General features: G+C 41.8%; 1 protein-coding gene across 5 annotated transcripts in view; it reads left to right on the forward strand.

Moving 5' to 3' along the window:
• Positions 1–24,074, forward strand: part of ELMO1 (engulfment and cell motility 1) — a 309,377-nt gene that overhangs the window by 36,796 nt on the left and 248,507 nt on the right. For all 5 annotated transcript variants that reach the window (XM_061996717.1, XM_061996716.1, XM_061996714.1 and 2 more), the window contains one exon: positions 12,178–12,327. In XM_061996717.1, coding sequence (XP_061852701.1) covers positions 12,250–12,327 — 78 coding nt within the window. In that variant the 5' untranslated portion in view covers positions 12,178–12,249. The remainder of the gene's footprint in view (positions 1–12,177; positions 12,328–24,074) is intronic.

Raw genomic sequence — 24,074 nt, forward strand, 5'->3', positions numbered from 1 at the left:
GGATTTACTGTTGTCACCATGCTGCTAAACCTGTAAAGATATGTTTTAGTCTTCACAACAGAGTGCAGGTGCTTTACTGAAGGGTAGAAAGATGACCCCATTTTGTTTTAAAGAGATTATCAGCTAAAGTGCACTTACTACTTGAACATTGGAGATCTACTGGCTGAAAACCGGCCATCTACTACTGAAAGCAGATGAAAAGTTACACGGGGTGATGTGCTTTGTTTTAGTGTTGCCATTTTCACACAAAGGGCTTTTCAGCCAGGTGTTAGCCCTCTAGGAAGTTCAGAATGGTTGACTTCAGTTGACAGCTTTATTCGGAAGCACTTCTATGTCAAACTGAACTAGACAGTTAACTGAAGAGTGGATTTGCCAACCCTCACCCTCAAGTGCAACGGGAAAATTTAATTCAGGAACGCTGAAGTCTGAAAGCAAGAAGGGATGAACTGTGGTTACTCTCACAGGGCATTTGGTGAAGGGATGTTACTGGGTGTTTCTGAAGATAAGAACTCTGGCAATCGTCAGAGCACTAAAAAGGTACTTGGATTTTATCCAAGTACTTTAATCTTTTAATGTCTGTTGCAATTATAAAAGAGCTCATTGAGTTAATGAAACATACTGTAATGAACTTAGTAATTGCATACTTTACATCATTCTCCTCTGTGGAATTGAATCTCATCTGTCTATGGTGAACTTTGCACAGGTGAAATAAATCTTGCTTGTCATGTTTACATGTTGGTTTAAGGTGAGCAGGTTATATTTCTGCTTTCTTCTTTGCCTCTGCTGTCCTGATGCTCAGGTGAATGAGTGGCGAATGTGTTCAAGGGGCTAATCTGGCTGAAAATTTGCCTGACTTTGATTTGTATGGTTAGTTTTTGGACAGTCCATCTCTCTGAACTGGCCTGCTGGACAAATGCTAGTCCTGGCACTGGGAAGGAAGAGGCCAGGCCATGACATTAGAGAAGCAGAGCCGTGAGAACTGCTGTGGAACTGGACTTCCAATGACAGAAGCCTGAGGATTTTGGAGTAGATTTAGTTTTAGCAGAGGAGTTAAGGATGGTGACTGAAGATGATGTATGTGTTAGAATATTTTTAACATAAAACAGTTATGAGGATCTATTTTTTTGCTATATAGTAAGAAGCATGCATGCCATTATGCAGCAAAGACATAGTGCCCTCCCTGTTGCTGCCAGCCTCTCCCTGCTCTGTAGTTGACATTTGTACATTCTTAGCAGGTAAAATAACTCCTGGGTGGAATCAAGAGGATATTAAATGTTTGAGGCACTCTATTTGTTTTTAGGATAATTGACAGAAGCATCAGACAGCAAGTGCTGGTGAGTTTTGAATGAGTGTTGCGATAGGAGTTGAGTTGCAGCAGCAATGGAGACAATTGCTTTGGCTTCTGAGAAGGGAATTGCCACGAGTCGTCCTGCAGATGAACATGGCTGGAGCAGTTCAGCCCTCAGCATGCAGGCAGTGCTGGATGCATGTATTGTGGGAAGGTGAAGCACTCAATTCACTGATTACCTGATTTGGAAACAGCAAGTGTTTCACTCATTGTTGGCATAACTCCGCATGTTCCCAGAGAGACCGGAGCAGGAGCTTCGGCCGGACTGTGGAGATGGGGAAACACAACTGGGCTGCCATCTGCTTTTGACAGTGCACATGTTAGCTGTAGACATTTGGGGAGTCTCAGAGAACCCCTGTAATTGCTTACAAGATAGAAGATGCTTGGAGAAGCAGATCATACACACTACAGAGGTGACTTTTGAGTTGATAATGACTTTTTACCTGAGCAATGAAGGAAACATTTGCTAAATTAGCTAGTATTTTTCATAAATCAGATTTTTCTTTTACTAAAGTGTTTTCACTTTTTTTTTTCTGATAGTAAAACAGGAGATGATTGTAAAACCTCTCTTTAATTACAGTGCCTGAATTGGATAGGCCATCATAATAGCCTGCATTAGATTCAATGAGATTAAGTTCACACATCGCCTGTGCTACTGTCCATGCTAAAAGGGAGAGATAGTAAGCTTCTTCATGTCCACTGCTTAAACAACGTGACTTTCTAGAGCTTATGGCTCAAACCAGTAGAAAGATGATGTTTTTGCATCACTCTTTCTCTAGGCCATGCGAATTTTAACATTGCACTAAAATTACGGGGCATCCACAAATTGTACTGAGTGCTTGGCTGTGATGTATTAGATGGTAACATAAAAGCAACCTAGAGTTGTTTTCCTGTCAGAGTGAAATTTCAATTTGATCTTTAAAATGTTAGTTCAAGTTATGGAAGATTGCAATTTTTTTTTAATTAATGGTCTTGGATGCCAGCTGGGAAGAGACACAGAGACTGTCGTTCCTAAGTTGTAACCAATGGCTCATTTTAGTGGATGTAGAGAATCTTGTTATGGCATAGAAGGCAGTTTAGTAGAGAAGAGGCACAATATTTGAATGCAGATGGGCAGACTAGGACTTCAAGATTGCTTAGAGTCACTACTCAGGTGTACTCAAAGAATGACAAAATGGTTGAGTCTGGGAGAACTGAAAATCAACTTGTCCAACCTCTTTGCTCAAGCAGGATTATCTGCTACTCATGGTTTTGCAATACAGAGATGAGGACTGGGTAGTGTCATGTTAAAATACCCAAATATCCTGGTACCAAGTGTGATGTTTACTGCCATTTAAACAGTACATATCTCTGGAAATGGACTGTATGAGAAGAGCATTGGCACTGCTGTTATCTTGTCAAGTTTCTTCTGAAAGATTTCTAGCATCCCTCCAACATTCCCTCTCCGTACTGGTTCTATGAGCCCAGAGCCTGCGCTCTTCTTGGACTCCTTAGTGTCTTTTAGCTTATATTAAGGTGACCTTATTGTTAGCTTGTCTGGGTAACTGAGAAGATTGCTCAGGTATGCAAGCTCTTCCTGATCTAGAATTACAAACAGTGCCTCCGATATATATGTCAGCATTGAAAGGAAGAGTGATGTCTGGTAGGGATGTCCCAAGAACCGTGGCTCCAGGCCTGCAGGTACACAGATTGAGCAATACTTAGCAAAGCAGGGTGGGATAAGTGTAGAGAATGGGCATCTATGCACAGCAGTTTTTCTGGGATGTGTTGGTGTCCACATTTGTTTCCTTAGTATCTCTGTATTCCTATTCCCAAACTGGATTTAATAATCTCCATTAAAATGACAGATTAGTCTCAACAACTGGGGATAGTCTCTTTAAGGCAGCATAGCTCATGTTACTCCACAAGTTTCAGCTATAAACAAGGTTTCTGATATTAACTGTGCCATGCTTTTTTTTTTCCTGAATGGCCACCACTATGTTTCCTACTTAGAGTCTTATTACTCTGCTGAATGTCCCTCAGAGAGCTGGCACTGAGAATTCCTGAGTGCCAAGGGCAAATTGTTCTTTGTGAAGTGAGAGCGGGAACTAGAAGAAAGCTGGGAGTCTACAGCAGTGGATTCAGAAACTGTATAGTGCTGGGAAGTCAGGAAAACCTGAGGTATTTTGTCTGTTAGCTATTTTGGTGCAGTGATCTCAGTAAGTGTAAAAGAAAGTGCTGGTAGGAACATCTCTTGTAGATGGAGGTGCTTTCTACTGCAAAATTATGGTCAAGGTGAGTCTTTTTCTTCTCCTGGTTTCTATCATCTTTGAAGAGTGCTGTCAGTGCCCAAAGCAAAAGACTAGTCTCTTCAAAACTTTGGAGTCACCTTTAGATTTGTAAATTGTATCCAGAAATTTTGCTTCTGATGACCATGATGAGCATCAGGCTCTGCTTATTCACTGTGGGATACCAATGTGTGTGTCTCCCACAGTACTTTTCTTTGTAGAATGGTTTCTTTAGAAAATAACTCTGTTTCACCCTTTGACATCCTGTCTGTGCTTGGTTAGCTTGGTTATTTCCTTTAGCATTCACACATCACTGTTGCCCTCTCTCCATTTGACTGCTGACTTCCTGACTGTACCCTGTTAGTTTCTCTGTATGTGTCATAAGCATTGATAGGGTAAAAAATTCTTTATGTTGTTTTTTTTTTTACTGCTGCTTCCTCTTGCTTCTAGCAGAAAGATTAGGGTTCCTCCCAATCTTGAGCTTATCTTCTTGTGTTTGTTATCTCCTTTGGGATATAGCCAGTCATCATTGTCTTGATTCAGCCTGTGCTGGTGCGAAGCAATAAAGTGTTATCATCTTGAGTCAAGATGCTCTTCCTAGCCCCCTGATTTATCCAAATGCCAGGAAAGTCCTAAGTACCATAGACAGATCGTGCTAGTGCTAGAAAAAGAGGACTGTGACCTTTTGTTATTTCTCTACTTTTAGCTGAATTCTATTCAAAATTGCTTTCCTGGGAGACAGCACTTTTCGTGAACTTTCTCTGTTCTTAGCATATGTTCAACCGTCTTCTAATAAACTTACTCTGTTTCCAGTTACACTGCTCTCCTTTGAAGTGTGCTTAGCTTAAGCATTAAAAAGCACCCCCCCTTCAAAAAAATGGCATCCATTCGAGTTGTTGCTTTATTTTAGTTATTATTTCACAGTACCAGTTTCCACTTTCCTTTCTTCTCCCTTTCAACTTTCTTTTTGCTGAAAACTTTAATTCCATCCTTACAACTCTTTAAGAACAGCGTCACCACTGACTGAAATATGGAGGCTGCTTCTTTTTCCCATTACTTCCCCCCTACCTCTCAGGCAATGTGGGACTACCCTGAGACATAGCAAAAGAGAATTTTATTCAACTAGGTTTTAAGGAATGTTTCTTGCTGCTTGCTTTAGTTTAGAAACATCTGGGGTAAAGCCCAATGATGAGAAACAATCCCCAAATGAAGCGACAAGCACTGACAAACTGTGAAAAGTTGAAGTGGATTCTAGTGTTTTATCCAAGTTAGTGTTTGGGTTTTGTTTCTGTACTTGGTACCTGACATGGTCTTTAAATTCCACATGCTAGGCAGATACTCAGCACCTTTGAGAAACCGTGCTTTTTTTCTGAAGCCTTGCCTCTGACTGCTGGAGCATTGCTGGTGTGGTGGTGGTTGTGGTAGGTTGTTTGATTTGGTTTTAGTTGTTAGTCTACTTTTGTTTATTTGTTTTGACTTCTTTAGTCTTCTGAATACCCAAGTGCTTCAAAGAGCTCGGATGTTAACATCTTTATTAAACAGTACCTTTATCTGACTGGTAATTAAATTGCCACAAAGGTTCAGGTACATTCAATAACCAAAACCAAGTTTTTAGACCTCTTTCCTCTGAATCACAGACATGTATCTAAAAGTTCCTTAGTACAAGGAGCATAATCTTCCAAGAAGCGAGGGTGACGGAGCAGTGGAACAGGCTGTCCAGAGGGAGTCTGCTTCCTTGGAAGTCTTCAAGACCTGCCTGGACATGTTCCTATGCAACCTGATTTAAGTGAACCTGCTTCTGCAGGGGGGGTTGGACTAAATGATCTCTAAAGGTCCCTTCCAACCCCTACCATTCTGTGATTCTATGAATTCAAGTTAGGTAAGTACCTGAAATTTTCTGGTACATATCAGTCTGTGCTTTACAGACAATACCAGACAACCTGCTTGCTTGTATTCTGACTACATCCACTCTGTTGTGTTTTCTTCCACCTTTTCTTTTCAAGCACTCTTTAAAGATGTCTGTTTCTCTCAAGTTTTGAGGAGTACTTTTACTTTTTTTTGCAAGTGGACCTGTCAATGATAGTGAAAGCTCAACCACATAAAATACTTCCTAAGTAGAGGAACAAGAAGACGACTGTGGCAAAGGTAAAATACTTGGAATGAGATGTTCTGGGTATGTGAGAATGAGATCGATGATAGAATCACAGAATGGTAGGGATTGGCATGGACCTTTAGAGATCATCCAGTCCAACCCCCCACCAAAGCAGGACCATCTAGATCAGGTCCCACAGGAACATGTCCAGGCAGGGCTTGAAGACCTCCAAGGAAGGAGCCTCCACACCCTCCTTGGGCAGCCTGTGCCAGGACTCCCTCACCCTCACAGTAAAATAGTGTTTTCTTATATTTAAATGTAATTTTTTGTGTTCCAGCTTCTTCCCTTCACCCCTTGTCCCGTTGCTAGATACAAGAGAAAAAAGCGATATCCCAACATAACCATGTGAATATTCACCATTCCTAAAATCCCTTCCAATACAGGGTGTTTTGTAGAGGAAAACTGATATATTAAGCATGAAAGGTCCAAAGCTTATTGTATTATAATATTAAACATTGTGTTCCTGGGCTAATGATGCATTACTGATCAGCAGATTGTGGATTCAGCATCAAAGAAACGTTCCTGTTGGGATGCTGACGGACTGTTCTACACTGTAAAAGTCAGTCAAGTTGGGTCAGGTCTTCCTGGGTTGTTTAGTGGCTGCTGCAGAGAGGGTAGCAGCCCCCTGGGTGGTCTGCTCTCTAACATGGCCCCTTCTTTTCCATCACTTGTTAGACTATAGCTCATAGCTCCTGTAGAGGTCTTTCATTTGTGGCAAAGCATCTGTGGATTCTGTTGATGTAGATCTACTGGGCCTTTGACTCCTGTATAGTTCAGGGGTGAATAGCACTGAATGCATAACAAAAAGGAAGGCGGCAGCATGAAAGCCTTTTTGTATCCACAAAGTGTGCATCCATCCCCTTGGCTTCTGTGCCCTGTTTTTGTTTCTTGCAGAGATGGCAGAGCATGTTTACAGCTCCTTGGACTCGGCTGTTCAGTACTGCAGTTTAACTCCAAAAATAACTCACTTGGGGGATATTAATCCAGCGTTGGATTATCTTTCTAAAATCGTTAATCAGACTTGGTCCCCAGGGGACCTTTCAGCTGAACTTGCCACTTAGTTTCTGTTAGCTGGGGCGGCGGGAGCCGAGCGGAGGAAGCTGATGAGGTTTGACAAGGAGCGGTTACTTACGTAAGGTCCTGAGCGGAGGGACCCTTGTGCCTCTCCTCCCGCCACGGGTCCCTGCGTGGCTGCCCAGGGCTCAGCTCCCTGCCAGCGCCTGCCTCGTCCTGCCTTGAGTTACTGCCCTACCTTCTGCTCGCCTTGAAGCAATGCCATGGGAGGACCTGCCTGTGAGAGGGGAGCACAGGCATCCGTGCCAGCTCCAGGGGATTCCTGCATACGCTGCCTTTTGTCCAGGGATGAGAAACACATGCTTTGTTTTATTAAACTCTCAAAACGCACGTGGCATTCCTTCGGTTGCTTTTTAATCACGAGCTTGCTTACTCAAGCTGTTCATGAAATGACCTGGCCTGCTGTTTGAATATTACCTCTCTTCTGTAAGAGGTGAAATGAGCTGTTGCAGGCTGCTGTTTCCATATACAACTAGAGCTGCGAGTCACAGAACTCCTATTAGCCTGTGGTTTTTTTCTCCTGTCTATAGAGCAAAAACAGAGTTTATTTCTTGAGAGATGTGCTCTGATAGCTATAGATTATTTCAAGTACTTTGAGATCCTTGTATGGCAAGTGCCAGGGAAATTGCAAAACAAGCTTTAAAAAAAAACCAAACAGCTCTACTGACAGCTGATTTCATACGTGAATAAAATCCTGTTTTCCACATGCAATGCATAGGTAGAAGGGGAAAATTCAATATGTTCTGTTGACATATGTGCTCCCTCGTGGCCAGGCAGGTAAGTTGAGAGCTTACATGTCTGTGCTGATACATTTTTGCATTAAATTTAACATAATGTGGTTTCCATCTTGAGTGTTTATTACTCTGACTTCATAGACCACTGAAAGCACTGCATAGCACGATTGAAATGCAGATATGTACTGTATGTGGTAATAGCAGTAACTCACAGAATTTGCAATGTAATGGGCTAATCTGTCATAGTTCTGAAAAACTCTTGATGTAAGAAAGTGTACTCAAGTGGTGGGGATGCTTTGGGTGGGGGATTTTTTGCCTCAAAGTGTAAAATAATGTACTACTGAGCATGGAAGCTGCTTAAACCTCCTCCAGGTTGCAGCTACATGCATGCTTTAGTGAAAATAATGGCAAGTTGCCTTCCTCAGATCCCCTCACCACTCATGCCCTCACATGCATCCTATTGCCTTCAGATTGTGCCTTGAAAATAAGGGTTGTAAAAATGAGCTGCAAAGTTGCTCTTACATGCCAGCACTTCTCAGATCTCGCGGGGAGAGAAAAAGGAAGTGCACTTGAGAAAACTCAGTAACTAGACCTTTTAGCGACATCTGTATCCCTTTCACTGCTTGACTGCTACCGGCAATAACAAAAAGCGATTCAAATCCGTTCTAGTTCTTCATTCACATAACGAAAATCGCTTACTAAATTGGAAGCGTTTCACACCAGGGATCATGCCTGCCTTGTTTTACTGGGCAATGTCAAACACAATACTTACCACTGGAATAAATAGTAGGTAATTTGTAGTTGTCAGCGCTGGAGATTGCAGAATGTTCTTTATGATCATAATTTTATGATGACGGCTAAGCATCTATTTTGGCCTGAAATATGAAAAACAGTGTTTGTTTCTGGCATGGCCTCATAGGTAAATTATCTGTTGGATTATAAAATAGGGGGGGAAAAAAGTCAGCATATTTGACCAGGATGTCTACTGAGAAAGAAATTGGTAGTGATGATTTTATATATGCTTTTCAGCATTCAGATTGCAGCGATGTCTCTGAGTTGGTCTTCTCCTGGTGGGAGAAGTGAAACTACATCCATTTGTATTAGTTAAAGATCTGTCACTTTGCTTTGTGTTTTATGACTGTATAAGCATATATATATATATTAATAATTATAATTATGTAGGAGATCTGTGCTAGCCTGCATTAACAAGTAGTCACATTGAAATTGTCTGCTGAATGCCGTGGCAGACTTGTCTTGTGCCTTGCTTTGGAATGCAAATGCTTATTTCCCATAGCTGAATTTGATTAACTTACTGTCAACTTTCCTTGTCTCTTCTTTCTTAAACCATTTGCATTCTTCCTATGTGGCTTGTGAAGATGGACTGCAACCCACTAAAGTAAAATGAGGGTTAATGCACACATTTGTATGGGAGAGTGGAAGTTTTCTGCAAATTTATTGCTGCATAATATCATTTTGTTATTGTAGTTGAGGCCAGCGGTCATGAATTTTTTCCTCTAGTTTTCTCTCCAGCATTCATTGTGAGCTTTGGAGTTAGCTAACCTTTTAGGGGAGGTGTTGGTCCGCTACCTTCCCTTTGCCTCTCTCAGTGGGAGGTAGCAGTGCTCCGACTTTCTTCCCTCCTGGTCTTCCCAGTTAAAGGAGAGTTAGCCCATGCATTGTGTGGATTCTATCATTTTTTGTATGTGTCTCTTCTCATTCTAGAGATATGAGCCTAGAGAAGACTTTTTATTTTTTTCATGAAAACTGTGGAAGAAACAGGGGAGGGAAAGAAAACTGTTGAAAGTAAAGATTTCCTCATCTGAAGCTATCCTCAATCAAACTTGTCTGATGGGAGTTGCTGCTGCTTCTTTTGTGTTGTGGCCAGTAAACCCAGGCTCTGACTGAGGCTTCCAGCATCCCTTCTGCCAGGGGTGCCATGCCAGGGAAGGCAGAGAGAAGCCTGTCAGTCAGGCACTGGGTCAGCCAGCTCCACTTAAGTGCTGCAGGTGGTTTAATACCAAAATATCACTAGGCTGAGACTACCAAGGGCTGTTCTGCCGAGGAGGTGGGAAACACCATCACTGTGTGGGAGCGAAAAGGCACTACGGTTCATTTGACTGTCGAGGTGGATTAACAGATCATTGCTGCCAACAAATCTCGCTTCTCCTCCCTCCTGCCACATTGTGCCACCTCTGGAAAGCTGTTTCACTTGAACATCGTAAAAAACAGATGACTGAAAATCCTTTTTTTGCTGGTTAGTTTGAGTCAGTGTGCAGCACAGCAATGGGAACACTTGTGGGAGATACAAATGGCAGGAGCACAAGGTGTCAGGGGAGAAGTGGTAGGGACTTTGCACCTGCTCAGGCTCTACAGGGGGAAAAGACACACAAAAGTGAATGTCTGACTATTCTTCATGAGCAGCAAGCCACTTGCATACTTTTTCATTGTGTTTATTCCATCCTCTGTAACATCTACCAAATGTAGGCAGTATCACTGTGTTTCTTAATCACATTGTTTAGTCTTTCGAGGCACTTCCTGCAATCCAGTCTTATTTATAGACCATCCATTGTCTTATTTACGGCCTTGCGCTTTGCTTTGTGGTGATGTGTGATGCTGTCAGCATCAGAACTGCCACTGTTGGAAATAAATTGCTGGAGTGTTAAACTTCACAAATTGCTTTTGTGGTGTCTTTTGAGAACCCTATGTAGAATGTAGCAGGGCTTGCAAACATGGAGGACTCAGCCTTTTCAGAGTAGACCAAAGGATGCACAAGACAAAAGGAGAGGTCAGGCCATATCCATGAAGGCTGGATGAACTCTCACTTCTATGTAGTATGAGAAAGTCTACAAAATTTCTTCTTAAAAGGGTGATTTCACTTTTTTCATGGAATGGTAGGGTTGGAAGGGACCTTTAGAGATCATCCAGTCCAACCCCCCACCAAAGCAGGTTCCCCTAGATCAGGTCGCATAGGAACATGTCCAGGCGGGTCTTGAAGACCTCCAAGGAAGGAGCCTCCACAACCCCTCTGGGCAGGCTGTGCCAGGGCTCCCTCACCTCACAGTGAAAGAGTTTTTTCTTAAATGGAAAAGTTCCAGCTTCATCCCATTTACCCCTTGTCCTGTTGCTAGATACAATAGAAAAAAAGGATGCCCCAACCTCCTGACAACCCACCCTTTAGATATTTGTAAATATTGAGATCCCCTTATAGATAAGAACTATTTTCTTCAGGTTTATCTGAGTTTCACTGCAACTGGAAAAGGATTATTAGACTGGACCAGTTAAATCAGCAACTGATGATGGTTAGAGGCTGGTTTTTTTCCTGTACCTGTTTGTGGCTTTTGGATGTTTGGTGTATTCTGTCAGCTCATCTCTTCCCTTAACTCTTTGAAGGGGTGTATGTACAAGCATGTGTCCATGCTTTCACCACTTCCTTCTCTTTTCTGCTAAGAAGAAGTAGGGCTGCGCTTCTGGGGATTTCTACAGCTTCTCTCATCTTGCCATACGTTTTGCTGGGTCTCGGCAGAGCTCACGGGGAAACACCACGGTCAGCACAAAGGACTTGGCAAGGCAAGCAGGAACCTGACAGCCTGCAGGAGGGTGCACGGGTGGCCATGTCTGAGAATTGCAGAGCTGTGCTACTTCAGTGGCAGTCCTGCTACTGCTGAGCTGGGAGAAGGGGGGCAGGTTTGTTTGTAAGCTAAGCAAGGTGCTACATTGGAAAATGTTTGTTGCTATTGCGAGGTTACAAACTTTGATGAGCTGAAAGAGACAGAACTTGCACTCTGCCAAACGTGAGGATTCGGTTCTTCCGCTTTCCTTTCCCGAAATTCACAGCCTGTGCGATTTGACATGAGATCCTATTGATATTCATATTCTTGCAGAGCTGTGACGTTTTATGTGGCTGATCATATCACTGTTAATGTGTACTGTATGCTTGTGTATTCACGTGGCTGAGATTTACCATAAAGAAGTATTTATAAATGGGTATCTCTGGATTCGTTAGGTGAGGATGTGTGTGTGTGTGTGTGTATGTATATGTGGAAACTGCTATGTGTTCTGCCTTCTTCCTGACATCCTGGTTGCTATAGTGCAGTGATCTATTTGTGAACACCCAGAAGATCATTGCTATAGTTAAAAGAAACAGTGTTTCCTGGCCATAACTTCCTGGGCAATCTCTTCTTGCAGAGCGCCAGCTTTAACCGCTCCGGTCGCGTTCCCTGGGACTCCGGGAGCGACACTGTAACAGGAGCTTCCTCTACTTTGTGGCTTTTCCCCCACCAGCATATTTAATACCATTTAAAAACAGTTTCTCTATTTCAGTCTAATGCATGCCTGTTATTCACCGTACGTTTCGGTGCTTCAGCCATCTTTCTAACAGACTGTCGAGCTGTGCAGCGTGTCGTGGCGTTTGTGTCCTGTCTTTGCTTCTCTAATATGCGCCGTCCTTCTGCTCTCCCGTATACCATACACACATACATTTTCATCCCCCTACCCAGCCAGGCAAAATGTAGGTGACAAGCTGCAGCACCGGAGTTCTGTCTCAACTGCTGTAGTATTATTTGATTAATTCCTTTTCTTTTTTTTTCCCCCTTCTCCCTGCAGGTGTGAATGAGAGAGACTCTCTGCAGTATTTAGTGTCCAGTTGTACTGGCTCCGAAGAACAGCAGCGTCGCAATGCCCCCTCCTGCTGATATAGTGAAGGTGGCGATCGAATGGCCAGGTGCCTTCCCCAAATTAATGGAAATAGATCAAGTAAGTGCCTGGGAAGCTGTCCGTGTGCTCAGCTCTGCACGTAAATAAGTTCTGCTCTGTGCGCTTGGATGTCTGCATTTATGTTTACTACATCTGTTTCTGTGAGTGCATGTGTGCTAGACAGTTGTGTTTTTTTATGAGGGATGTAACCTTCTTCCTCTTTCCCCACTTAATGTTTTTTATGTATTTACCTGTTTGTGTTGTTTGCTTTTACTTTCTGCACAGCTGCTTAAGTAATACATTTGCTGCTTGTGTGACCCACTTAACGCTTTTGTGCCTTTAGTTTTTTTCAACTGTAAAATTGTGGTAACGTTGTTACCTCTGGGTGGAAAGTGTTCAAATTTGTAGTCAGTGCTGTGCATTTGAAGTAGGATCATACTGAGTGGCTGCAGCAAGTGCAGATTTTGAAACTTAGGTAGTGGTGAACTGTGATCTTTGCTGGTCCATCCAGGAATCTGAGAGGTTGTATTGTTTAGCTGGTTATTTGTAACAGTGGCCCAATGGACTGATTGGAAGCAGTATACAGAAGCCAACAAATTAAAACTGGTGACTTAAAGTCTCTTTGTAGGAAATCCAGGGGGAGGTGTGTCTGTGTAAACAAACCAAGTTATACAAATGCAATATTTCAAGTTCTGGACTTCAGAGATTGCTTTTAATATTAATACATGTGCCACAGAAACCAACCCCTTTAATATTTAACAGCTTACCCATAATGTTCTGAAATTGTACAGTGTGTTACCTGTTTAGCATAGTTATTATTTCTGTAAATAGTGTTCAGAGTGAATGAAATCATCTCATAGTGTGCTTTTAGACCCCAGTGCATCTGGGGACCAACTACATTGTAAAGTTCACTTGGAGAGGAGAAAAATTGAATTCATGCTGGAAGTGTTTTACTGAAATGGGATCATAATTTCTTCATGCGGTGCAATCAGTTTCACTTCTAGTTAACCCTTTTGTGGCATAAGCCTGGGAAATTCCTGTGAACTTTGGAGAAAAATGGTACTTGAGGGCAGCTGAAATAACAGCAGTATGATTTTTAGGCACTCTCAAAGCCCCTTTAGAAAGAAAAGAAAGTTCAGAAGCATTTAGCACTTTGTAGTTTGATTTCCAGATCTGCCAAGTTTTTCCATTTTTATTTGCTGATTTTTTGGTAAGCATATACCTACAGATACAAATCTTTTGCCTACTAGAGTGAAGAATGTTTTAGTTTTTCCTTCTTATATAACAAATGGTAGACACTGTGCACACCGTGTTCAAGGAAAGATACATGTTAGTCGTGATGAACAACAGCTTACTGCTACCAAGTACAGTGGGGACTACAATGAACAAATATAATGCATTTTCTTTCCAGGCAGCAGGAAAATAATACCAAAATGATTGTTGTTAATTTATAAAATGGCTTAAAGTAACTCTCCAAAAAAACCTCATGCCTTAACTGAAATATTAGCTTACTATACTGGAACCTTGGTGTTACCTTTATTATGTAAGATTTAGAGGGAACAAAAAAGATCAATGCTGACTTATGTTAGGTAGAACTCTTCCAACCCAGGCTGCCAAGTTGTCTGCAAGCTTTCTCATGCCACTTTATGGGAAGGAGAGGGAAAATAAGGCTGAAAGTGTGAAGACTAACAGTGGCCTGTTCCTGATGGAGGGGAAATGAAGTTTAATGGTCTTGTGCCTCACCTTTCTCACATGGAAAATGCAGGTGTGGTGATAAGAAATGGAGATGGCAAAGAAACCTAATACCTGTGCACACAAAAGCCCGCACATTTGCCTTTTTCAGGGATAGAAGCAATGTGGGAATGAGCCCTGAAAACATACAGGATGATACATACTTCTAAACACACGGCTCTGCCTTTGGTTCACTTGATGCGAACTTTTCCACAATCTGTTCCCTTTAAAACATCTATTTAGTTGAAGAGCTGTAGTGAAGGAGATGATTCATACCTCAGATGGCTAATTGTCAGAGATGATAAAGGAGAGGAGGGAAAAGGAAGGCAGAAGAGAGAAATGACTTGCCTATTGACCAGACGTTGCAGCCACTGCCTTTATCCCAGGTGAGATCTGCTCATGGAAGCACCGTCTCATGTATATTCAGAAAATTCTAAAGACTTTGCCTTTCCAGTTTCCTTTCTCTCTGATCCCTTACCAGTAAGAAAAACAGTATTTAAAAGGATAGCACCATATTACTGCTTGAACAAGTACAACCAAAAAACCTCCCTGTAGCATGGCAGCAAGTTCTTTGTCTTTTGAGGTGCTGAGGCTATTTGAAATATTAAAGTACAAATACCATATAAGAGATCAGAGGAAAATCTGGAACTTTTTTTTTAGGTGCTTGTTATATACTCTGAGTAGCACTTATTTCTGTTCAATTGCACAGTATCCCAGTTCACCTGCTGTGTGTATCTGCATATTTTGCTTAGCAGTGAAGAGAATAAAATATTTTCCAAATGAGGAAACGTCATTGTGAAACCACAGCAAATTCTCAGTGGTGTACTGGAAGGTGCTTGACCTGAAAAGTGCTTGTTGAGTATTTTTTCTACCAACTGCTATTAAATTTCATGTTAAAAACCTCTTCTTTAGGTGGTTCTGACTTCTGACAACCTGGACTTCATGAGGCACTGAACTCTTTCTAGTTGATGCTCCCCGCAACATTTCTATAGGTTTGTCAGCTTAGGTTCATCAGTTATGATTTTAACTTCAATCATACAAAATTAGTCTCCTCATGTTAAAGAGGCTCTTTGCTTGTACAGTTAATATATAATTAAGTGCTTTTCAGAACCAGCCTCTGTGCCTAACCTTTTATTCTCATTCATGGAAATGTGCTATTTGATGTCAGGTTTTCGCAACTGCTTTTTTTCCTGGAAAGTTGCTTTAAACAAGGAGGGCAGAACTGCATATTATTTACTGCTCTCTCTCCTACTGAATGGGGACTAATTAAGTTGCAATAAATCTAGCAACTGGCTGTTGCCTTTATGCATTAAAGCTGATTTTAAAGCGTCTGTGAACTAATATACTTTCTCCTTGAGAGAACACTTGGGGTTTTGTCATTTGGGTTTTCTCCTGCTTCCATCACTTCCCTCAATTATAATTTTGAAAAATGCCATCTAGAGTCTTTCTCCCCTGCATAAATCCCTACTGGCAGTATTAGCACTTGTACTGGGTTTGCGTGGCAAGGCTTTGGTAGTGGGGAGGCTCCAGGGGTGCCTTCTAAGAGAGACTGCTGGCGGCTTCTGCCATGTCCAATAGAGCCGATGCCAGCTGGCTCCGGGAAGGACCTGCTGCCGGGCAAGGCCAAGCCCATCAGTGATGGTGAGAGGTGGTGCTGCTGTGATAATATGTTTAAGAAGAGAGGAGGGCAGGGAAGGCAACTTTAACCAGAGAGAGGAGTTGAGAATATGTGAGAGAAACAACTCTATAGACACTAAAGTCAGTGAAGGAGGGGTATAAGTGCTCGAGGCCCCAGCAGCCCATGATGAGGCCCTGCCCCTGCAGCCATGGAAGCCACAGGAGAGCAGGCAGGGAGGACCCCATGCTGGAGCAGATGGATGCCCAAAGGAGGAGGCTGTGACCCTGAGGGGAAAGCCCATGCAGGAGCAGGCACCTGGCAAGACCTATGAAGCCATCAGGAACCTACATTTGGAGGTTTGCTGGTGGGACTTGTGACCCTGTGGGTGATTCATGTTGCAACAGTTCATCAAGAACTGGGAAGGACTCAGATTGGAGTTTGTTGAGAACTGTGTCCCATGGGAGGGACCCCATGCTGGAGCAGGGTAAAAAGGTGAGGAGTCCTCCCCTTGAGAAGGAAGGAGCAGCAGAGACAATACGTGACGAACTGATTGTCTCCTGCACTGTTGAGGAGAAGAAAGTAGAGAAAATCAGGATTAAAGCTAAGCCCAGAAATATAGGATGAGTGGGGGAAAGGTGTTTTTAAGTTAGATTTTATTTCTCATTACCCAAGTGATCCAATTAGTAAGAAAATACCCCAAATCAGGTCCATTTTGTATGTGACAGTAACTTCTGGCTGATCTCTTTTTCTCCTTACCTCAACCCACATGCTTTAAGTTACGTTTTCTGTCCCATGTGCTAATGGGGAGGGGGATGATAGAGCAGCTCTGGTGAGCACCTGTTGTCCAGCCAAAGTCAACCCACCCACCACAGTACTATGGTCAACATTAATTTGTAATGAAAAACAATTTGCTTATGACTTTGAGCTGGGATGATTTTTCTACTTCCAAGTCTTCCCGTCCTGTAAGGGGAAGAATGGAAATGAGTAGGTGTCTGAATTTGCATTGCAATCTTTCTGTGGACTTGTTAGGGGTGAAGTCTGGAGAAGAAATGAGTGGTAGACATTGCCTGCCTGTCATCTTCTCCTACTTTTCTGGCTGATTATCCTGGAAGATCCGGGCTCTCTAGTGGTGAACCACGTTGCTGGTTTCTCTTTATTTGTCCCAGAAACGGACATTTCATAAGAAGATGTTATTTCTTGTGTTCAGATGGAAATCTGCATGCTTTTAATTTGTGCCTATTATGCATAAGTCATTCTAAACTGTTGGGGTTTTTTAGAGCATAAATTATTTTTGGTAAGACAGTGCTGATTTTAGGTTACCTAGATACTTTGTTCTGTGGATTTACAGCTTCACTGTTCCTGCTGCAGGGGAAGCAGCTCCCAGGAAAGGCAAAAGATGGATAATTGGGGGCAATGACCATTTCAGGTTATCCTATTCAAATCTACTGTTTTGTGTTAATACAAACTGTACCAAAACCAGATTTCTCTAAACTCAGAAATGAACTTCCTTGCTATTAGAGGTAATCACCATTCCTACAGAAGGGAATGGTTTTAAACTTGGCCGCATAGTCTCTTACTTTTATGTATCAGATCATTAAATATAGGTGAAGTTAGCAGATGTAAATCTTTAGGTTAGCAAAACAAGAAAAAAAAGTGGGAAACTGTGCTTTCTTTGCAAAGCACAAATCTGGTACAGTGGGCAAAACTTACTGGAGCACTGTCAAGATGACAATGTCATGTTAATAACAGTGCAGTGCAGCACATGGGAGGAGGAACCACGAGCTGCTTTACATTAACGGTTTCTCTAAGGTTTAGATTTAGTCAGCAAGTTTCTCTTCTAAGCATGTCTTTCAAGTTGTTTCTTCTGCTAATGTGTGGTGTCAGTGTCCTTTTAATTGTTTTTGGGGGGAGTTCTCTTTGTCTTCAGAGAAGTCATTGTACTTCACAACATATTAAAAGGAAAACAGTAAGACTTGGTTTTAAGAGAAATTTCAAATCATTTTGAGCTTCAGACTTAAATCAGGACCCACGGGGATTGTTAATTGATTTAGTGCAGTGTTTCTCAGACTGTGAGGAGAAATGTAGTTCAAAAGGGATTGTGAAATACTTAATTAGAGAAAACAAAGTGGCACATTGACTCTGCCATGTGTGTGGACTAAGAATAGCTGTAGTTTCTGCAAGTGCTGTCACTAGTAATAGCAGTATACCGATACAATCCTAGCATCACAAGTCTAAATGTATGCAATATTAGTGAGCACCAGCATCACTCAGGTGGTAAAGAAGAAAGAAATACTGAATGTCTCTCTGTACAAGAGACTGTACAGAAAGTGTTGTTCCCAATGCATACTTCTGGCTTCAGATTCTGACTCCCTCAAAATCAGGGGACTTATTGCTGAGAGGATGAAGGAAGAGAAGAGGCTCTTACCTCCTTCCCACAAACCTGCCAAATTAAATGAACTGTTATCCAAAAAGTGTAATAGTATTGCAATAGCTGAAGCCACTGATGCTTTTTGGTATAAATACTGTGAAGATTTCCAACATTGTTGCACATTATGTGTTTAAAGTAGTTAAAGGAAATGTCAGTGCCTTAAACAGCTGACAAGATCTCAGTTTCTTGAGGACAGAGGACTAAGAAGCAGCTCATGGCAGGGAGATCAGAAGTAGATCTTATACTGACTTATGGAAGTGTTGCCTGCCTACATTTGCTAGCAGCAGCCCCTTTCTGTCCAGTGAGAGAGGGGAGTTAGTGCTTGAGGCTTCATCTCAGCCATGCTGAAGGAGGACCTTGGGTTGCTGCTGATGGGAAACTCACTCTCAGATAAATGATTCAAAAGGTGGTTGCCTCTTCAAAAAGACTGAAAAACACTCAGCTAGCTTAAGCCAGTTTGCTAAAGAGCTTGCTTAAAATCAACTTTTAGGTGTTAAACATCTGCTAACGGTAATTTAATGAGTTTTATTGTACTTGTCAGCGTTTCAGCTTGGCAAAACTGGAGATTAAACTGCTCATAAAGCAGCTACTAACCAGCATATAAACAATAGCAAAGATATTTAATATTTTAATAATACTTTGAGTTTTCTTACCATCAGGGGTTATTAACTGGGAAGGAAATCATTCACCAACTCTAATGTGTTGACTACAATTCAGTGCACTAACACACACGCATATACATAGACAGTGCTTTGTTTGCATAATGAACCAATCATTGTTAATTACAATGGGTGCTGAAAAATGCAATTTCTTTTCTTACAGGACATGTGGGCTTGGAGTAGTCATCATTAAAGTTCTGGTTCTTTGCTGTTGTGGCAGCTAGCCATCCTGGATGAAAGGGCAATCTTATCATATGTTATATCTTTCAGGGCTGCAGACTGACATCCCATGGTGCATGGCTGGGACCTCATCATGGAAAAATACTTAAAAGCTTTGTTTTATACTGTTGAATACTGAGATGGAAGCAAAGCTTGATAGATTGAAGAGGCAATAGCTGTGGAGAAGGGCTAGAAATTGTAAAAGAAATGGGAGGAAAAAAAGTAGAGGAAATATTTAGTGAGTTACAGTCCAATGGATGCTATATATCCTTGCTACTTGGTGCTGTCTTCTATGTTAGGAAACATTAGTTAAATGCAGCAGACAGTTAAATATAATTTTTTATAGAAGTGGAAACAGAACCAGGAGGTACTTGAGGTCCTGCAGAAACAGTATCTCAGCATTCCTGGTCTCCAACATAAAGAATGTTGAGGCAATAACGTTTTAGGAAACAGATGAAACACTTTGTTAATTGTCTCCTTGGTTTTGGGAGGTTTTTTGTGTGTCTTTTATTGGGTGGTTTGGTTTTTTTCTTCCTTCTGGCTCTGATTCTGTTAGCCCCGTAGTGCTGGCCAGAACCTCCGCATTGCAGCCTGAATTTTGCTGCCTACAGCTGATGGCATTTTTCAAGATGAAGCCTGAATGTGACTGTAACATTGTTTCATCTGCAGAATTTTTCAAGGAAATGACAGGAATTTCATCTTAAAAGGTGAATTCTGCCAAATTTAAAGGAAATGTGCAATGATGAGGTTCCTGAAGTTACACACCAATGACTTAATTACAAGGTACTTCATTCACATCATGGCTAGCTGTAGTATCCAGATACGTTTTATGATTCAATTACATTCTCCTATAGAACTCCCAAGACTGTAGTACAAAAGAGAGTAATACTAAAAATCCCAAGGTATAATTTTTTTCTTCTTTTTTACCTCACATAGAGACTTTTCCTACTCTGGTAGGTCAACAGTGTGTTGGTCATGAGCTGTGGGCTTGGGGATTCTTCGTTCATTTTTCAAGTATCTGCTCACCTCATAAAGTGGCCGTGTGAAGAGCCACATCTTAAAGCTCTGCTTTGTATTCTAAGCTGTATTTTAACTTGTATGTTTAGCTGTATTATAAACTGTATTTAAAGCCTGGTGTATGCTGTGTGCAAACATGCTGTGGTCTCCAGCTGTAGGTCCCCAGGTGTTTTATAACTCATCAGTACTCTTGACTGGAGGTTCTTGGCATCCCTGTCTTCAAAGCACTTGAGGAGAAAGGGAGTGTTATGGCTTCTTAGAATGCTGAATGCAGAGTAACAAGTTGATGTGAAATTCTGTTGGCTTGTTTTGTAATTTCTTTTTTTGAAGTTATGTTTCACAGCTTCCTTGTACAGTCACTTTAACATCCTGAACATCCTTTAACGTCCTGGTCCGTGAGGCGAAAGGCAGGTTCGTGAGTGAGGATGAATTTGGGGGAGGGAAGGGAGGAACCAAGGAAGCTGCAGCTGTCAGTAAAGGGGAAGAGGACATAAACACTCGGGTTTCCCCAAGTCTCTTGTGCTTTGCAGAACCTCTACTGCTATATTTGTACCAAAGTGTTTGTACTGACACGTTAAAACTGCCGCCTTAAGGGCTGTGAACAGAGCCAATAAAAGCTCTCTGCCATCAGCAGGCTGCGCTTGTTGAGGGTTTTGACTGTCAGCTCTGGGTTGCAAATGTTTCCTGCCTTGGCTTCTGTTACTGTAGTGACAGAACCACTTGGTGTTGACCTGGCCTTGGCTGGATTTTATGGTCTCTGTTACTGTAGTGATGGGGTTTCCCTGTTTTTCAGGCATTCACTGTCTCTGCTGCTCACCTGAGTTAGGGAAGTTCTCTTCTTCATCTTTAACAGGTGCCTGAAGCTTAATTAACATGTCTGGTCTCCCTCATACTCCATTGCAGTAAAGGAAAGTAGTTGATTCCCAGAGTAGTTCAGAGCAAGTTGAGGAGGCTGAAGGCCAAAGCTCTCCAGTATCTCCCCCTTACAGGAGAAGACTTTGCCATCATGAGGAACCAGTGATGAAGTAGTGAGTCAAGGACCCAGGTATCCTGACATCTGGTTTGCCACCAGATAGACCTGCTTCTGTCTCTGTAGCCCCAAGTGTATGACAGCAACACATGGAGCCTCCACTGATTGTGAAAAGAGGTGGTTTTCTAGTTTTTAATAGCCAGGAAAATGACTTTTGCACTAAAAGATTTGTTAGTAGAATGGTAGCATTAATTATAGACAGAATGGTGTGTTTACTGGTTTGACATTCTGCTTTTTGACAGATGCACAGATTGGCAACAGAGCTTTTTTTTTTGTAATGCTGAGTGTTTTCTATTAACAGATGTGCTACATCTGCTGTTTTTCTGTGAGAGGCTTAGTGATAGCAAGGGTTAAGGCTTTTCTTGTTGCTTCTGTGATTAAAAGATGTCAGCCAGGGAAAGTGGTATACCAATCCTTGCCAAAAAAAAAAGCCCGAAAACAAACCAACAACTCTCAAACAGCGAAACCTGGAAAAAGAAAAAGCAAGAAATGTCTGCTAGTTACTTGAAAAGGAAAAATATTCAACCTTGGCCAAAAAGAAACCTATCTAAAACTTGTTGGTATAGCACAATCAAAGTATATCTGAACTGTATGTATAACAGTTTTCTGCACAGATTAGGCATCTGTTCTCTTTACAGTTCACACACAGACTTGCTATCTTGATTGGAAGTGCTTTAAACCCAGGTTACTGTACTGGTAGCTGGTCCTGGACCCTAGGGGCTTAGTCAGCATTGAATGTTCTTAGCTTTCTTTTGCTCTTCCCTCAATTTCCCTTGAACAAAACAGTATCTTCGACTTACCCAGCTTATACTCTTGCATGCAGAACCTTGGTGCTTGCTGGTGACTGTTCACATCTATAGGGAGCCAAAGATGTAGACATGAAAGGATGAAACTGGTGAGGAAATCAGAATGTGAAATCTCTGTGTTCTGCAAGTTGCTTCAGGAGTGCTACAAAATACTACTCAAGAAGCAAGGATGGGTGCTCAGGAAGATTAAGTTAGGGATCTGTGTCCATCTTAGCACACGCAACTTGGAGATGTGAACTGAGACATATGCAGGAGAGTACAAACGTAGTGCAGGTATTACTGCATGGTGGGTATTATTAAGGCTACACTTAGCCAGCATCTCAGACATCTGTACTAACCAGTCATGCAGGTACAGCTTTACAAGGTATATACATTCAGGTCAACTCTGGTGCTGCTGCCTGTGTGTGGTGTCAATGGCAGGATTCTCCCCATGTGTGCAGATCAGTAAATCACAAGGCTGTAATGTCCCATTATCATTTCCCACTGGATTTCAGATATCAATTTTTTACCAACCCTAGGAAAAACTTTCATACTAACCAACGTGTTCAGCACAGATGGGTGTGATATGTTAGCTGAAAGGGTTATCTCCTATAGGAAGTGTAAGATTTACTTTAATCTCTCTTATTTCATGCCTTAAAGCTTCAGCTTGATCTTCTTAGAGCTCTAAAGGAGCATCTCAGCATGTGTATAACTCACACTTCAATTTTACTAGTGTAGGGAAGGATGTAGAGGCAAAACTCCCAAATTAAAATACACTATCACAAAATAGTGGTTTTGATGAACTTTGAAATATCTTTGAGCCGTCTGATTGTAAGGAATTCTTTGAAGTACATCAACTAATAGGTGAATTTGGCTTTTCAGAACTAAATGCAGCAAAGTGTAGATTTCCATACACATAATGAAGATGGAAATAACAAAAAACCATCAAGCCCATCCTCTTTGACAGCAGGCAGATCTTTACAGCTAAACAAAAGCATCAACAACTAAAAAAAGCATCTTTGGGTCTGGGTTTGCTCTGGGGAGGATGGAAAAAGGCTATCATGGTTGAAGAAGGAAAAAATGTGACAACTCACTTTTGTTTGTCTTCTAGTATTGCTGCATTCATAGAATCACAGAATGGTAGGGATTGGAAGGGATCTTTAGAGATCATCCAGTCCAACCCCCCTGCAGAAGCAGGTTCACCTAGATCAGGTCACACAGGAATATGTCCAGGCAGGTTTTGAAGACCTCCAAGGAAGGAGCCTCCACACCCTCCCTGGGCAGCCTGTGCCAGGGCTCCCTCACTGAAACAGGGAAATAGTTTTTTCTTATGTTTAAGTAGAACTTTTTGTGTTCCAGCTTCATCCCATTACCCCTTGTCCTGTTACTATCTACTATAGAAAAGAGGCATGTCCCAATCTCCTGACACTAACCTTTTTCCTATACATACAGTAAACAGTCGTGTCCTCTCACTGTTACCTAAGCACTGATACAACTCTGAGAGAGCATCATGCAGAGTCATGCAACCCTTGCTTGTTTTCAGCAACATCCCACTTACTGCTATGTCTGCCTGTGCTGCTGGCAATTCATCTCCTTGGTAGGGAAGGGGAAGGAATTCTGTCTGGAGATCTGTACGTAGGGGGAGCTCAGCCCAAGGGATGATTAGGAGCAGCAGCTTAATAGGATTGCAGTGGTATTTATTTTACATTTGTTAATTTGTAAAGTGCTATCAGATTACTAATTGCAAACTCTGTATCCCAGAAGTGTTCCACTTCCTCACATCCTGTCGCTGCTAACTGAGTTGTGCTTAGTCACATCAGTGCTTTAGCAGTAGTGCCACAGGAGGACAAATCAGTACCATGAAGGGCTGGCTGCTTTAATCATTTTTATTGCTGAAGATCCTTTGTACTTTTCTGTAACTGTTCCTTACAGGTTCCTAGTGCTGTGTTTCTATGTTGTTTTATCCAAGTTTTTAGTTTCAAATAATGTCATATAATAATGCAAAGGTGGTATTGAATAGGAAAAGGGTGAGGGAGATGAGCAGGATTGAGAGAGGACATAAAAGCTGTTGGTGTAGAGGACTTCAGTGAAATAATGATTTGGAAAGTAATTGTGTCCAGCCTTGCCATTATTTATATTATTGCCAGGTTGGGTTGTTAAAGTCTCTTTTTTGTCATAGTTTCTGATGGGAAACTATGGTTCCTATGGGAAATAGTGTGGAGGAGAGGCAGCTACTCTTTGTCCTCTATTTGTCCTCTGATCAGGCTAAAAAAATGTAGGGAAGAAAACCATCTTTTTTTTTCTTTCTCACATGATCTGC

Source organism: Colius striatus, chromosome 5, assembly GCF_028858725.1.
Source record: "Colius striatus isolate bColStr4 chromosome 5, bColStr4.1.hap1, whole genome shotgun sequence".
Lineage (NCBI taxonomy): Eukaryota > Metazoa > Chordata > Aves > Coliiformes > Coliidae > Colius > Colius striatus.